We start from the raw sequence: 15,553 nt of genomic DNA on the forward strand, positions 1-15,553 counted from the left end.
AATTATGAAAGACTTTTTATCTACGCCTGGGGAAAGCTGTTTCTGACTCTAAATAGTGCTGCCAAACATGGCAATTTTTTTTTTACTACACAACTCTATGGGCTTTATGGCAATCATTATAAATTAATGGTTCGATAAATATAAGTGTACATAAACAAACACAAATCTAAATATCACTAGATGGGTCTTTTAATATCAAAATCACTTGAACCCATACATTGGAGTCTAAAGATTAAGGATGAGTTTAATGATCTACAGGGCTTCAAGCATCTAAATTGGAACCTACTCACTGTGCCAAGCATTTTAAGATGAGCTCCCTTAGCTAGCTAAGACTTTGTTTAGTCCCGCATTGCTAGCTGACATATCGCTAAGTAATAAAGTGCGGCAGTTCTGTTTGAAACATGGCTCAACTACACACTTCTGGCTCATACTAGGATTAGAGAGACAATGACACACAGAAGAAACATTGGTACACATTGCGTCCACAAATATTGCGTGATACATTAATACTATGATAGTCTCAGTGTGCCCCATTACTTTCGTGAGAGCTTTTGCGAAGGTAGCGGGTACATAAATTTGAGACTCCCAGAAGGATCCTTGCCTAAGACAAAGTATTACGTGACAGATTGCAGCGCGAAATATTGAATAAAACGTGACATTGCTCCGTGATTGATAGCTAGTTGTGAATTGTATATACAGTAGTAAGTCATTTTTAAAAAAGATAAATACTTAGGCGCGATGCGTTTTGCATCGCTAAATGACTAATTGACATAAGACGTTCAAATACATAAATACTACAATACATGGCGTATCGCTTCAAGACACTTTGATTTGACACATTACTGCATGACATTTCTATTTTGCAAGATACTTTGCATAGATACGGGACACGTGTTCACAAAGATGTGTCGCATAGATACGAAATATTCTGAATGCATTGATATAGATTCTTGACACACTGCTTCATTGATTTGACACATCGCTACATGACACTAACCTCTATAGTGAACTGACGCATTGCTACATGGCACACACTGCTATAATGAACTGACACATTGAACGTGGCACAGCGCTATAATGAATTGACACATCGAACGTGGCACAGTGCTATGTTGAACTGACACATCAAACGTGATACAGCGCTATAATGAACTGACACATCAAAAGTGACACAGCGCTATGTTGAACTGACACATCAAACGTGACACACTGCTATAATGAACTGACACATCAAACGTGACACAGCGCTATGTTGAACCTACACATCAAACGTGACACAGTGCTATAATGAACTGACACATCAAACGTGACACACTGCTATAATGAACTGACACATCAAACGTGACACACTGCTACAGTGCTATGACACGTATACGTGGCAGACTGCTACACGTCTCCTTGCTGTGAGATACACCTATACATGACACAATGATTACTTGATAAAAGGCTACTATGATCCATGACAAGGTCATATATAAACATAATAGATAATAATAATAGCAATGTCTTCCATTCCGAAGTGTAAGGATGAGTGCAGTGTTTCACATGACTACGCTAATCCAGATCCGACCTGCACATTTTTCTACATCTCTGGCAGACATATAAATGATATATCTATCTATATATATATAATTCTCTTCTTCGCTCAAGAGTTTGGATGAGAAGAAGAAGTAAAGGAAAGATCACTCTTTTATTTCTGCAAGTCGGACTAGAGTTACTCTACGAAATAAAAGAGGGGGGAGAACAGGGCCGGATTTAACCGTTGTGACCAAGAAGTCATGGAAAGATCACTCTTTTTATATCTACCCACGTAGTTTTAGCGGAGAAAAAAAGAGGGGGGGGGGGGAGAGAACAAGTAATCTACTCTGTATTCACCCGTTACTAAATAGCAGGGCCGGACTCAACCGTTGTGGGGCCCTATGCAAAACGGATTTCGCGGGGCCAAGTTTGGGTAGAGAGTGGGATAATATGTGAAATTTAAGAATTTGTATTAGAAAAAAAAAATCGTCTAAGCTTTTTATTCATTCTTTACTACGTACAGAATTACTTTACGAGCCTTGCGTGTAGCAAAGTCATAAAGTATATCAAAATAATTGTGTTTCCTACATAGATCACGCTCAATAGCAAGAATTACTAAATGTTTCAATCTACGAGAATTGTTGACCTCAAGTAATTCTTCATTAGTTTGAGGTGCGAGAAGCTTCTTTCACCAGATTACACAATTACGGGTAATGCATAATGCCGTTTTTATTTATCGCGCGTAGGATTGGCGTTTTCCATATTGAATGACACCCCAAAACGACAATTTTTGTATATATATTTCATGAGATTTGTATGAGTTTTCAAAAGATTTTAAATAATTTCCGGAGATTTCCATGACTTTTTCGTATATTTTGCAATTTCAGAAGATTTCCAAGAGCTCCTGGTAAATCAGACGGCTGCGGGAATTCTGTTATAAGTTTAAAAATGGTTTAAGTTAATAATTTACACCTAGAATTAGCGCGGGTCCTTTGAAAGTGCGGGGCCCACTGCAGTCGCATAGATTAAATTGGCCTAAGGCCGGCCCTGCAAAATAACGGCGTATGCTACGCCGTGGGTCGACTAGTAATATATAATATATCATCTTTCATTTCATCTTTCCCTTCGTCGTAGGGGTGCTATGACAGTTCGCGTAACCAAATCCCTATATAATACATTAATGCATGATAGATAAGACTTAGCATCATGCGGAAAGATAACAGCAAGTGAAGGATGTATACGGTGTCAGTTTGGCAGTGTTATCCATGCTAATTATTCTCATGATCATCTTATCCCCGACCCTCAAACGGAAGTATCCAACACCTGTACAACTTTCATCAATGCCTCCAGTTGAGGCTTTGCACACCAATTTCAAACCACTTTCTCCCTTAGGTAGCCGGCAGACGTGTGCCCTGATTTGCCCGTCTCCACTTTGCTTCAGGGTGAGAACGCTTATGTAGACACCATCTCGAGGGGCCACGAACTCTCCCGTGACGTTGGAAAAAGAATCACTTTCTTTCCAAGACGATCTGTACGGCTTCACCGTCTCTCCTTCCGTGAAGTATCTGTAGCCGTCAAGATTGGCAGAAAATCCAACCGAAGAATGTTGAACTGGGAACAAATATTTAAAAAAAAAATGAAATAGATTTATAATCTTCACAATTTTATTTAAATTTGGCGGCTACAAAACTTTTACATTGTATCTATGTTTTTTGCTAACATTAAAATGTAGAAGTAAGATAACAATGTAAAGTAACGTCTGTATTATATAAGATAAGATAAGATAAAATAGTGTATTTGTTCCATAATGTTGCGTCATAAAATTATTAGCAAAAAAAAAAAACACATTTCGCAAATTTTGTTTCAGATACACCAACCCTAACAAATTTTGTTTCAGATACACCAACCATAACAAATTTTGTTTCAGATACACCAACCCTAACAAATTTTGTTTCAGATACACCAACCCTAACAAATTTTGTTTCAGATACACCAACCATAACAAATTTTACTCTATAACTTCTTTCCCTCTAGATATCTTTCTGTTTATATTTGTCTTTCACTTCCACGTTCTCTCTCTCTCTCTCTTTCTCCCTTTTTCTTTCTATTTCTATCTTTCTCCATTTCTCTTTGTCTCTCTCTTTAGCTCTTTTTCTTGTTTGTCTTTTTTTTTATCTCTTTGTCTGTGCATGTGTCCCTAGTCCTCCCATGTCTTCACGTCTACTTTCTGTTCGTGCATTCACCAAGAGTCCTGTTTACTTTCAACAACGTTCATACTGTCACGAAAGCTCATTTGGCCAACCGCCACTCTTTCCTCATCCTCGCTAGAGTTGGGTGGCCTCCAGCTTTGTTAGAGTTGAGGGGGGGCCTCCAGACTTGTTAGAGTTGGGTGGGCTCCAGCCTCGTTAGAGTTGGGTGGGCTCCAGCCTCGTTAGAGTAGGGTGGGCTCTAGACTTATTAGAGTTGGGTGGGCTCCAGCCTCGTTAGAGTTGGGTGGGCTCCAGCCTCGTTAGAGTTGGGTGGGCTCCAGCCTCGTTAGAGTTGGGTGGGCTCCATCCTCGTTAGAGTTGGGTGGGCTCCAGCCTTGTTAGAGTTGGGTGGGCTCCAGCCACGTTATAGTTGGGTGGGCTCCAGCCTCGTTAGAGTTAGGCGGACTCCATCCTCGTTAGAGTTGGGTGGACTCTTGGACGTCCAAATGTATCTCGAAATTAAAGGTCCAGTCTTCACCGGGATTTAAACTATGGCGGTTGGTTGTTAGCTGAGCGCTCTACCACTCATCTACCACTGTTTTACCACTTAATTACTATCCTCCCCCACCCATACTGAATTTTACTTTAATTGTTTCTTATTTTTCCTGAATATTTACTCTCGTAATCTTCCCTAATTGAACAGTATACAAGGAAATGTCACCTGCCTTTATAAATATTCCACGTATCAGCAATTCTTCTCTCACAGTGTTCACTAACCAACACTTTCAGTTTCTCCACGTTTTCGGTTAAGAGTTTTTCTTGGACATTTCTCAGATCTTCTCGTAACTGCACAGAGGTTGTCTCCACTTGTCTTTTTAGTTCACCGTTCTGTTGGGACAGTCTACTCACAGTCGGCAAACTTCTGGCATGGAGTTCTAGAGTGGCTTTGAAATTTGTCATGCTCTGTTCACAAGTGTCCAGACGTTGATTTACCTACGTGAAGTTTCAACAAAAGTCATGGATAATTATGTCATCATGATAAAATTTGAACCTAGTACTTAAATACTTGTTGGCTTAACAATTTTGGCGAATCACAAACTAGATAGGATTTGTGAATTTTTTTTTTCAAAATACCTATAGATACTCAACATTCATTTTAAGACTATACAGTCGAATTCGGTTAATCTGACCACCGGTTAATTGGACCATCCGCTTATTCGGACCGAGTCCTAAATCACCGAAACAAGCTCTATCATAATTGTTCAAACCGGTTATTCGAAATAGCTGGGTAATAGGACCAAAAAAATCGAATTCCGATGTGCTCAGTTAAACCGATTTCGTCTGTACTTAATCTAAAGGCTTAAAATTATTAATTAAAGCAGTGTTGTCCAAAGTAAGACCCGCGGACCATATCCGGCCCTAACGCGTTGCTTTCCTGCCGCTCGAAATTACTACCCGTTGTGCCGCAGAGGATCGGACAAACCACCGACGTGCGTAATCAATAACATAGACATCCGTATGGCCGCTGCTTAGTGTATACATCCACATCAGAACATTGGAGGAAGTCTTATAAGAAAAGATAATAGGTATTGTACAGTGATTTACCTGAGAAACTGCAGCCCAAAAGATTCCATTATCACGGCACCTCATATCCTGAAATGTCTTGACCTAAGACTAAAGAACTTATGCTCTCTTGTACAAAAGTATAGATAATAACTTTCGAAGTAATTGCAGTTCTAGTTATCCTTAGGTGAGAATTTATCGCTGAAGCGAGTGGAGGGTTAAAGGCAAGTAAATCTTACGTACTTGCGAGTCTTGGACGCTGACTGCATAACTAGAGAGGAGGATCCTGGCAATCAAATTTAGATGCTACAGAGAGACATTAAACGCCGTATAAATCTAGCACGTCAGACATTTACACAGCTAAAACCAACCTGAAAATCTCCTTACATCTCAAACAAGACTAAACTAAGAATCTTTAACTCTAATGTCAAGGCTGTCCTACTGTATGGTTCTGAAACATGGAGAACAACTGAAGCCACAACAAAAAAAAATACAGACCTTCATCAACAGATGCCTGAGAAATATCCTAAAAATACACTGGTACGACAAAGTAGAAAACACCAAACTGTGGGAGATGAGTGGACAGAAAAATATAGAAGTGCAGATCTTAGAGAGGAAGTGGAGATGGATTGGTCACACCCTTAGAAAAGATACCAGCAACAGAGCTAGGCAGGCCTTAGAGTGGAACCCCCAGGGAACAAGACGCAGAGGAAGACCAAAAAGAACATGGCGAGGCAGTGTACTCGAAGAAGCAGAGAAGACCGGGAAGAGCTGGGACACCATCAAAAAGCTAGCAAGAGACCGTGGAGAGTGGCATGTTTTTGTCGAGGCCCTATGTTGAACTCAAAGGAGTGATGATGATGACAGAGAGATCCGAGGTATCACATAGAACGCATCACAAACGAAGAGAGTGGAGACAGGATTAGTACAGCATTTGGACCTCACAACTACCTGCTAACAACTGTCAGAAAAATGCAAGCAAAAACTCTATGGCCATATTACAAGGTCCTCAGGGCTCGCAAAGACCTTCCTTCAGGAACACTACCAGGAAAAAAAAGAAAGGACAGGCCTGTCATTGAAAGAGATTCTAAGGCAAAAGACAGAGAGGAATGGAGAAAGACGGTCGACGGATCATGTGTGGTGCCCCAACGGTCCAACAGACTAATGGATAGGTCAGGGGTGAAAAGGTGGGATGTGTGGTTCTTTAAACGTGCTGACTTTTACTTTGAATTCAAAAAGATTTTTTGTGAAGGGTTACCTGTGATATCTGTTTGCATTTCTCTGAATTGTCTTTCCCTAGCTTGGCGAGCTGAGTTTCAAGTTGAGCCAAAGATTGCTTGCATTCTCTCACTGATTGGCGAGAGAATTGATCGTTCACTAGAGCAGTCCTTGTTGAATCTCTGATACTTAGGTCATGCTGATCTAGCCTGGACTGAACAGAGGCTAAGTCCTTGTCACAGGTGTCCAGCCGCTGATTTGCCTTTTTAAGTACAGAGATGTAGATAACAATAAAGAAAACTATTCCTTCGATTGGGAAGTTTATATGTAGCAACATCATAAACCACTTAGACAAACATAATGTCCTCACACCATACCAACATGGCTATAGGAAATATAGATCATGTGAAACACAACTAATAGGACTGATAGATGATTTTTCAAAAGGTTTAGATGATAGTGAGCAAATAGATGCTACCTTACTAGATTTTTCTAAGGCTTTTGACAAAGTTCACCACCATAGTTTAAAAATTAAAATATGTTGGCATTGAAGGTCCATAGCATCAGTGGATTAAAGATTTTCTGATAGTGAGAGAACAAACTGTAATAATAAATGGCTCTAAATCGACACCAATAACAGTAAACTCAGGTGTACCTCAAGGCACAGTCTTAGGTCCACTACTATTTTTAATTTACCTAAATGATTTACCAATTTGCATTAGTTCAGAAACAAAGGTCAGATTATTTGCAGACAATTGTATAATATATAGAACAATAAAAACAACACAAGATACAGAAATTTTACAAAGAGAATTAGATGAATTACAGAAATGGGAATCAAATTGGAGCATGTCTTTCCACACAGCAAAATGTCAGTTATTAAGAGTAACAAAAAAACTAAAACAAATTAATTCCACTTATCTTTTTCATGGCAAACCAGTAACACAGACTAAAAAAGCAAAATACCTAGGTGTTATATAATAAATGAAAAACTGTCACGGAATCCCATAATCAAACATAGCATTATGGTTTATTAAAAGAAATTTCTATACATCAAATAAGAACATAAAACTAAAATGTTTTTTTTTTAACATTGATTAGTCCAATAATCGAATATGCATCCTCTGTTTGGGACCCCTCAACTCAAGAAAACATTAAGAAACTGGAACAGACACAAAATAGAGCAGTGAGATTCATAACAAACGAATATTCACATTTGACTAGAGTAACACCTTTAGTAAAATCACTAAATTTAGAAAGCCTTCAGGACAGAAGGCTCAAAAGTAAAGTAGCAATCATACATAAAACACTGAACCATAACCTTCAAATACAAAAACAAAATTTAATAAAATACTCTGAAAGACACAAAGATACAGACATATATTCTTCGTTCCATATGCTAGGAAAAATTAGTACAAATGCTCCTTCTTCCCTAGTGCTATTAGGGCATGGAATGGGTTGCCTGAGCTAGCCAGGAAAACCAGTGACTTGGCAGAATTTAGGTCATTGGTTAACATGCATGACTAAATGCATGACGTGTAGGACGTAATCATCTTCTTTTATCAAGTAACGTCTGTATTATATAAGAAGAGAAGATAGAGTTAGTTTTGGTGTATTATGTCTAACGCTACATTGCAAACAATTAAAAGTTTGAGTTATTTTGTGAACACGTTTACAACAATGAGTGTGTGTATATTGTGGTAGCACTGTTTCTCTGACATTTAAATCAACTTCATACCATTACATACAAATTCCACTCGTTGTAAAATGTAGAATTAAAGAATAAAAGTTTATTTAACACTTACATTATACTGAAATACTTTGCGTGCCAATAAATCCTCCCTCAGTTCTTGCAGGCTAGATAACAGTTTATCAAGGGGCAACAGCTTTGTGGCGATAAGCGTACATGTTAAATTCATCTGATGAAGATAGTGTTGTTGTTTTTTTATGTATGACTACTTAATATATGCAGTAAATGAGAGATCACTTTTCCTGCTTTAATAGCATGCACACGTTAACAAAACCTTACCTAGGTAAGTCAACTTACAGAGGTGTTAAGTCTTTCGTAGGCCTCACGAAGAGGATATATCTCACTGCGCTTTCTGTGTTTGAGTCTGTCAACTATGTCCCCAAGTTTCATCAAGGTCATCTCCTCTCTACATAAAGTGTCTGTGCAACATTGAACCCGATTATCAACGTCCTTTACCTTTGCACATGTATCCTTGACTTCTTTGTCCAGCTCTTTATGCCACTCCATGACATTTTTCAAATCATACTCCATCGCTTCTGTTGTACTGACCAGCAGCTCCACCAGTTTCGCCGTCTCGCCTCTCCATTCTAAAGTTTCGCAAAAATGCTTCTTCATAACGAAACTCTCCAAATATTTTTCGTTGTTCGTGTTAGTCGCATTTTCTAAAATCTTCAGACTTGACATCGTGGTGGCCAGGTTGTCTTCCAAATCGTTTTTCTGAAGCTTCAAGGCAGATATCTCTGAAGCGTGTCTCCGCTCTAGATCTTCCAGACTCTCTTTCAATGTTTTCAGCTGCAAATCACAGGCGAGAAACTTCTGCTGCTGGTCTTCATTGGCAGATCTCAGGTTTTGATTTTGTTCATCCTGAGCACTAACATGAACTTCTAGCTGCTCCAAGCGACGATTGAAAACAATGGCAACTGAAAATTTAAAAAAAAAACGCAAATTTAGCATGACCTTTAACGTGTTTTTTTTTAAAAGGTGCAACTGTTACTATTGGTCAAACTTATGATTTTAAAAATAAGTAGCCATTTTGTATATTTTATGCTCAAACATGTAAACTATTTACTTTCAAACAAGCTGAAAAATGTAAATTTCTTGTTTCCCTCGATATTATCTCAAAAGGAAAATCTAATTTCATTCTGATCTTTATCTCGTTCGAAATAGGTGCATTTGCTTGTTTATCGAAAGTTCGCCCTTTTTTGTTAATAAAAATAAGTAGACTAAGATTCTCATCTTTTCTACTAAGTCTTCTAATGCTATTTATGGTTTCATATTTGATTATATCATCGATCAATTTGTGCTGATAATGTGAATTAGATATGATATTAGATATCAGTTATGTGTCGTGATACGAAAACCGTAGGTGCCGCTTACGAGTTTGTATTTGACACATACTCCCTTGTACCTACTTGGGCTTGGCGTATCTGCCTGACTTTTCGTCTTTGAGGACATAGTGATACGTTCAATAGCAGACGCAGCGCGAGCTTGTGTTGATTCTTCAGTGCAGTCTGTAAGTATCACATGCAGCAATGTAAATATCAAATCAAAACAAACTGATCACATGACACGGCGTAACAAAGTCAAAGGGTTGAGGAGCTGAAATTGACTTTGTATAAATAGGTTATAGGAGAACAATTTTGGAGGTTTAGTCATTCTATAGAAAGTAAGGGGGGAAGAAAAGACATTTATATAAAGTTATAATGGTATACAGAATAAAGGATGTGTTGATAAGCTATGTTTTTTTTTTAACTTTTATAATAGATTGTGTTCTAAACTCTTCCATTTGTCGCTCGAATTTAGTTGGCAACTTAAGTTCAATTTACCGTCCTTGACATTGTAAAGTTGATCGTTCAAATCACCAAGAGCATAGTGACCAAAATAAAATTTTGTTAAGGAACGTCTTTAATGTGTAAGACACGTAGAGTGGACTTCAGCAACAGGCTTGAGATATATGACAAGGTGTAGGCTTACTGTTATTGCTATGTCAAATGAAAGCTTCACTAATGGTATTAGAGTTAATTAATGTCTTAAAGGAGGCGCGGTGGCTGAGCGGTAAAGCGCTTGGTTGCCGAACCGGGAACTGGAAATCGAATCCTGGTGAAGACTAGGATTTTTAATCTCGGTATCTTCGGGCGCCTTTGAGTCCACCCAGTTCTAATGGGTACCTGACATTTGTTGGGGAAAAGTAAAGGCAGTTGGTCGTTGTGCTGGCCACATGACACCCTTGTTAACCTTAGACCACAAAACAGATGACCTTTACATCATCTACTCTATAGACCACCAGGTCTGAAAGGGGAACTTTACTTTTTTATGTCTTAGAACTATCTGTACAAAAAAACTTTTTTTTTTAATGTAACAAAATGGCCTACGGAAAAACATGTACCAAAATGGCTATGTGATTACTTACTATCAAAATGTCCGTATGTACTAAACAGTAAATGTAATGCACATTCCAGGTTTGAGTTGATCTTTTTAAGTTTGTCCACGTTTTGTCCATCTTTTTTAACAGCTGCAGCCGCCGCCTTTGTTTGCTTTAGAGAAAAAAAAGGTGGCTAAATTTAGCATGATAATGATGATCTGTTGATGTAGATTGTAGAGACTGCTGCCATGCGAGTGACTGCTCTATGTAGTATTATATATAATACATGTTTGTTATGGCTCACCTTGTCAACATAGCTTTCCAGCACTGCGATGACTTCAGACTTTTGTATTTGAATCAAACTTAGTTTGGTTTGAATCATACCAATGATGCCTTTAGACATTGCGGTTTGAGTCTTTAATCACACTGCACAGTGACTACAAAGACATAAGAGTGTCACTAATTACCATTTAATGTCTCTAATTTAACGGTAGTCAGCACTACAAAATATATTTAATTCGAAGCTAAATGTTTTAAGCATGAAATACCCACACACAAAAATGGCACCAGTGAGACCTATTACCAAATAAAACGTTTTAGACTTTTTGAGAACGACCAATGGCGTCTGACTTTACATTTAGGCGCCTTGCGGTGCTGCTGATTCCACGCACCGAAGTACTGAAACCACAATCACAACTGCCCTACCCCTACTTGTGTTTATCAGATCCAACTAAAGCTATTTACTTGTTAGTTCATATGTACGTCATAGTCAAAAGCCTAGCAGCTAGAAACTTGATGATGAGAGAGTAACGCCATGTAATATCTACTCATCATCATCATCATCAAACTCCATTAGAGTGAGGGCTTGAGAGGCTCAAATCCTCTCTTGCAAAAGCCCTGGGCAGAAACCCTGCTGTCTTGCGTAGTGCATAAATGTCGCCATACAGGTCGAGAATTTTGGGTTTCCCAGACCTGTCGAGACGGAGATCAGCAAGTCTGGGGCAGTCAAACAGAATATGAGGCACGGTTTCCTCTTCTTCCCCGCAGCGGGGGCACCGTGAATCAAAATTTGGCCATAGCCGCGAGAAATATGAGCCAACAGGACAGTGGCCTGTCCTGCACTGTGCTATAATAGCTTGCTCAGGCCTGGACAGCCTCCACCACGGGGAAGTGCGGTCAGGGCGCCTCGACTCCACGGACTTTTTGGGACTTGTCCCAGCACTCAAACCACTTTTCCATTTCTGTTTTTTGTATTTATATAATATCTAATCAGAATAGATCGAACATTTACAAGATAAGAACAGACTACTTCTTGAAAGGTTATCAATTCAAATAGTATGACCTGAGTGTGTTTCCTATTTGATATGGGAAGGGAGTATTTATTGTTAGTTGGAGAGAGAGAGAGAGAGAGAGAGAGAGCATTAACTTAATGTTAGTCTTGTATAATGATGCAAGATAAGCGTCTCTTTCGTAGAGTGTGTTAAGTACGTCAGACTACTTCAGAATGCCAGAGTGTAAAGACGTGTTTTTATTTTAAGTTTAATATATAGGCCTAAGTTTATTTCAATTCATCCCAAGTTAAATGTGTCTATATTGTAATAAACGGTTTTATCTAGTTTTTTTTTCACAAAGAGGTAATTCTTTATAAGATAAAATATAATACGCCTACTGCTGTTTAGTTGTGTACCAGCAGTTTGGTGCTACAAGTCAACGACCGTCAATAACACCGTGTTGTGACACGGTTACTGTGTGTGGTCAACCGTGACACACGGTCAAGTGTTGGGTATCGAGAGTTAGGGGACTTACGGAAGTGACGAGTGTGTAAACAAGAAGAGAAGAAGTCATCTAGTAGAGTTGGTTACCTGTATATAATGTTTGCCGTGTATATATGTTATGTTGAAATGCTTCACAATTAAAACGCACTTTAAACTTAAAGGGACTTGTTTCTTCACACACCGAAACACTTTTTTTTCCCCGAAGCTCTTATTAAGTCTATGTAATGGCCACCTTCAGTCGTGAAATGAGATGAATGCCTAGACCTTAGCCATGGTCGAAACAATGTCACCCACACAGCATGTCTTCCGTCTCCACACAGCTATCCAAAGGAACAGCAAGTACCGACACAGATTGCGGACAGCGACGTCGCAGTCTCTGCCAGGGTGTAGCAGTCTCTGCCAGGGTGTAGCAGTATCTGCCAGGGTGTAGCAGGCTCTGCCAGGGTGTAGCAGTCTCTGCCAGGGTGTAGCAGGCTCTGCCAGGGTGTAGCAGGCTGTAGCAATATGTGCTGCAAACTACCTAAGGATCGCCGGCTCCTGATTTTTCCTCAGTATTGACTCCCGAAAACTTTCCCATGATCGGGAAGAGCTGCAAAGCAGCAGAGGTTGAAATTCTGAGTTTTCTTTCTCGAAGGTGGGTATCCAGCCATGGCTAACGAGCCCCTCCTGCTCGAATCATATTGGTTTAGGTGACAGTTACTCGCCTTCGCCCCTTCTGTCGGTGAAAACAGTTCCCCCGCAGTCAATATCTGAACCACACGTGAAGGCCAGGAATTGGACTGGTTTTCAAAGGCTATTTGAGACATGTGCCATTAGGAAGCATTTTATAGGTAGTGGACTGCTAATATCCATTATCAATTTCGGCAAAGATAACTTACTAAATACGAGGCAGTAAAAGAAAAGATTCTAAGTATCGAGTAAGACGCGTAAGAGACATTTCACAATTTTTAAACATCAACATAACATTATTATTTATTGATAGTAAACAGTGTCATAACGACGCCAACCTCTCGATTGGTAATGTTTTTATTTTTAAGCTTTTTGTTTTATTTCTCATCCACACGCTCTGCATTTCACAGACTATATTTAGTTCAATACAAATATATAACAAAATTAATGTTTTGGTAGTAGGCCTAAATAGTATCACAACAGCGGCTTACCTGTCAATTAATTTGGCATGTGTGCTTAAAGCATTTAAAAATGTCTATCTGAGCCAAGAAAAAAGACTAGCACATCAAACACGATATGTAGGTCAGCCGATATAGTTTTATTATGTGTGGTGATTTGGTCGTGTTTCTCGATAACATGATTGTATAGACTTGCCCCTTCTGTATAGTATCAGACACACTTATTTCTAAACAAATCAGTTTCAGTTTCATTTTAAATTATATGCAATGGATAATAGAGACATATAGGCCCTTTATATTTATAAATTTTATAATGTTGCCTACCTTTTATGTATAAATGTTGTAATGTAGCCAGAACGTATATTTGTTGCAATGTAGCTAGTATATATAACTGTTATAATGTAGCCGCTATTTATAAAAGCTATAATGTAACAAGTAGGCTATGTATATATGTTATAATTTAGCTATTTAGCATTTGACTAGAGTAGCACCTTTAGTAAAATCACAATTTAGAAAGCCTTCACGATAGGAGAGTTAAAAGTAAAGTAGCCATTGTACATAAAACACTGAATCATAATCTTCAAATACAAAAAAAAAATATTAATAAAATACTCAGAAAGACACAAAAATTAAGGCATATTCCTCGTTCCATATGCTAGGACAAATTTTTACAAATGCTCCTTCTTCCCTAGCACTATTAGAGCATGGAATGGGTTGCCTGAGCTAGCCAGGAAAACCAGTGACTTGGCAGAATTTAGGTCATTTGTTGATATGCATGACTAAATGGATGACGCGTAGGACGTAATCATATTTTTTGAAGTAATGTCTGTATCATATAAGAAGATAAGATAAGAAACAATGAAACAATATCCTCTACAATCACATTAATCGAAGATCTAGCTAAAACTACAATTAACTTACCTACTAAAAGTGGATAGATGACAATCGGTGATTAATGAGGAGCGAAGTATTTCACGTGCCCCAGCTGCGAGTCGCTGCGACCTACATATATTGTCACATCCCACGCAGACCTAACCGACAACAAACATCTGATATTAGACCAAACAGTAGGCCCTACTTAGGTCAACAACGTGACTTCCTTGGACAAGTTGCAGGACTATTTGCCCTGTTTGTACTACCAATGACACCAGTGATGGGATAACTACGGCCTGCTGATAGACTTAACCCGACCCGCCACTTAGTTTGCAGTAATTAATTAAAAATAATAATTGAATGTAAACCTTTAAGCTTTTATCACGAATGCTTGTTACTTCTTTCACTTCAATGTGCTGAATTGCAGAACGTACTTATTCGCAATTCTCTTAAAACAAAAGTAGAGCTGCTTTTAAATGTGTTTTTTTTAAACAAGTGTGGGGCTGAAAATAATAATAATAATAATCTTTATTATCCATAAGGAAATTTGTCTTACAATTTGTGCATTACACCAAACAAAACATTATAGTTATAGAAAACCAAAACTCACTCATAATTTACGTGCGAAAAGTTTATATCAGATTGTTTCTATTTAATGATTTGATTGCCAGTGGAACAAAGAAGTGTTTTGTGTCTGTTTGTCTTTGCTATCGGTGTCTTGTATCTCTTTTGTGATGGTAAAATCACAAAATACCTGACCCAAAAGGTGATTTTTTATTTCTAGAATCTTTTTAGCTTTTTTATGAATGTTTGTCTCAAACAGCTGCCCAAATGAGTTTTTTTTTTGTTTTTTTGTCAATGATTTTACCAGCCGCTTTTAGGATTCTATGAAGTAAGGAGCTGTAAATACTTTTTTACAAAGTAGCCTACACAAACCACATTAGAAGAGGTGCATTTCACTGACTGATGTGCAGGAAGACAGGAAATATGATGAAAACTTCTAAACTTGAAGTCATTTGAATTTGAAAGATTTCAATGGCCTTAAGGCAATCCAATTGATCCAAATTTAATAGAATTTGTGCATTGTTTACATCTTCTTGTAGATCTACATGATAGAAGCTTAAGGTAATCAGTAGCTTGTGAAAGTGGATAATTTCAATATTGAATCTTTCTAAAGA

At 38.3% G+C, this 15,553-nt stretch overlaps 2 protein-coding genes across 14 annotated transcripts in view; one reads left to right on the plus strand and one right to left on the minus strand.

The window, feature by feature from the left end:
* LOC106052128 (cubilin-like) overlaps positions 1-15,553 on the plus strand; it is a 300,170-nt gene that overhangs the window by 258,442 nt on the left and 26,175 nt on the right. The gene's annotated exons all lie outside the window — the stretch shown is intronic.
* Positions 168-14,824, minus strand: LOC106052130 (uncharacterized protein MCAP_0864-like). 5 transcript variants are annotated; one of them, XM_013207398.2, is made up of 9 exons: positions 14,744-14,824; positions 10,905-11,037; positions 10,649-10,772; positions 9,651-9,749; positions 8,536-9,158; positions 8,294-8,407; positions 6,529-6,750; positions 4,433-4,700; positions 168-3,129 (listed from the first exon to the last, which is right to left on the minus strand). In XM_013207398.2, exons 2-9 carry the CDS (start codon positions 11,001-11,003, stop codon positions 2,723-2,725), a joined length of 1,956 nt encoding a protein of 651 aa, XP_013062852.2. In that variant the 5' UTR covers positions 11,004-11,037; positions 14,744-14,824; the 3' UTR covers positions 168-2,722. The 5 variants fall into 5 exon arrangements, with proteins under 5 accessions (XP_013062852.2, XP_013062853.2, XP_055889909.1 ...); XM_013207399.2 differs by lacking the exon at positions 14,744-14,824 and adding an exon at positions 14,424-14,483; XM_056033934.1 differs by lacking the exon at positions 14,744-14,824 and adding an exon at positions 14,115-14,275.

The sequence above is a fragment of the Biomphalaria glabrata genome, chromosome 6 (genome assembly GCF_947242115.1).
Source record: "Biomphalaria glabrata chromosome 6, xgBioGlab47.1, whole genome shotgun sequence".
Taxonomy (NCBI): Eukaryota; Metazoa; Mollusca; class Gastropoda; family Planorbidae; genus Biomphalaria; species Biomphalaria glabrata.

Bases quoted from the DNA above. Each gene is read 5' to 3' on its own strand.
- LOC106052130 (XM_013207398.2), bottom strand. From the start codon at position 11,003: ATGTCTAAAGGCATCATTGGTATGATTCAAACCAAACTAAGTTTGATT. The intron at 9,750-10,648 runs GTAAGTAATCAC...TGATACTTACAG, and splicing joins TACATACGGACATTTTGATA to ACTGCACTGAAGAATCAACA. The intron at 6,751-8,293 runs GTAAGTGTTAAA...GTACTTAAAAAG, and splicing joins GCAAAGTATTTCAGTATAAT to GCAAATCAGCGGCTGGACAC.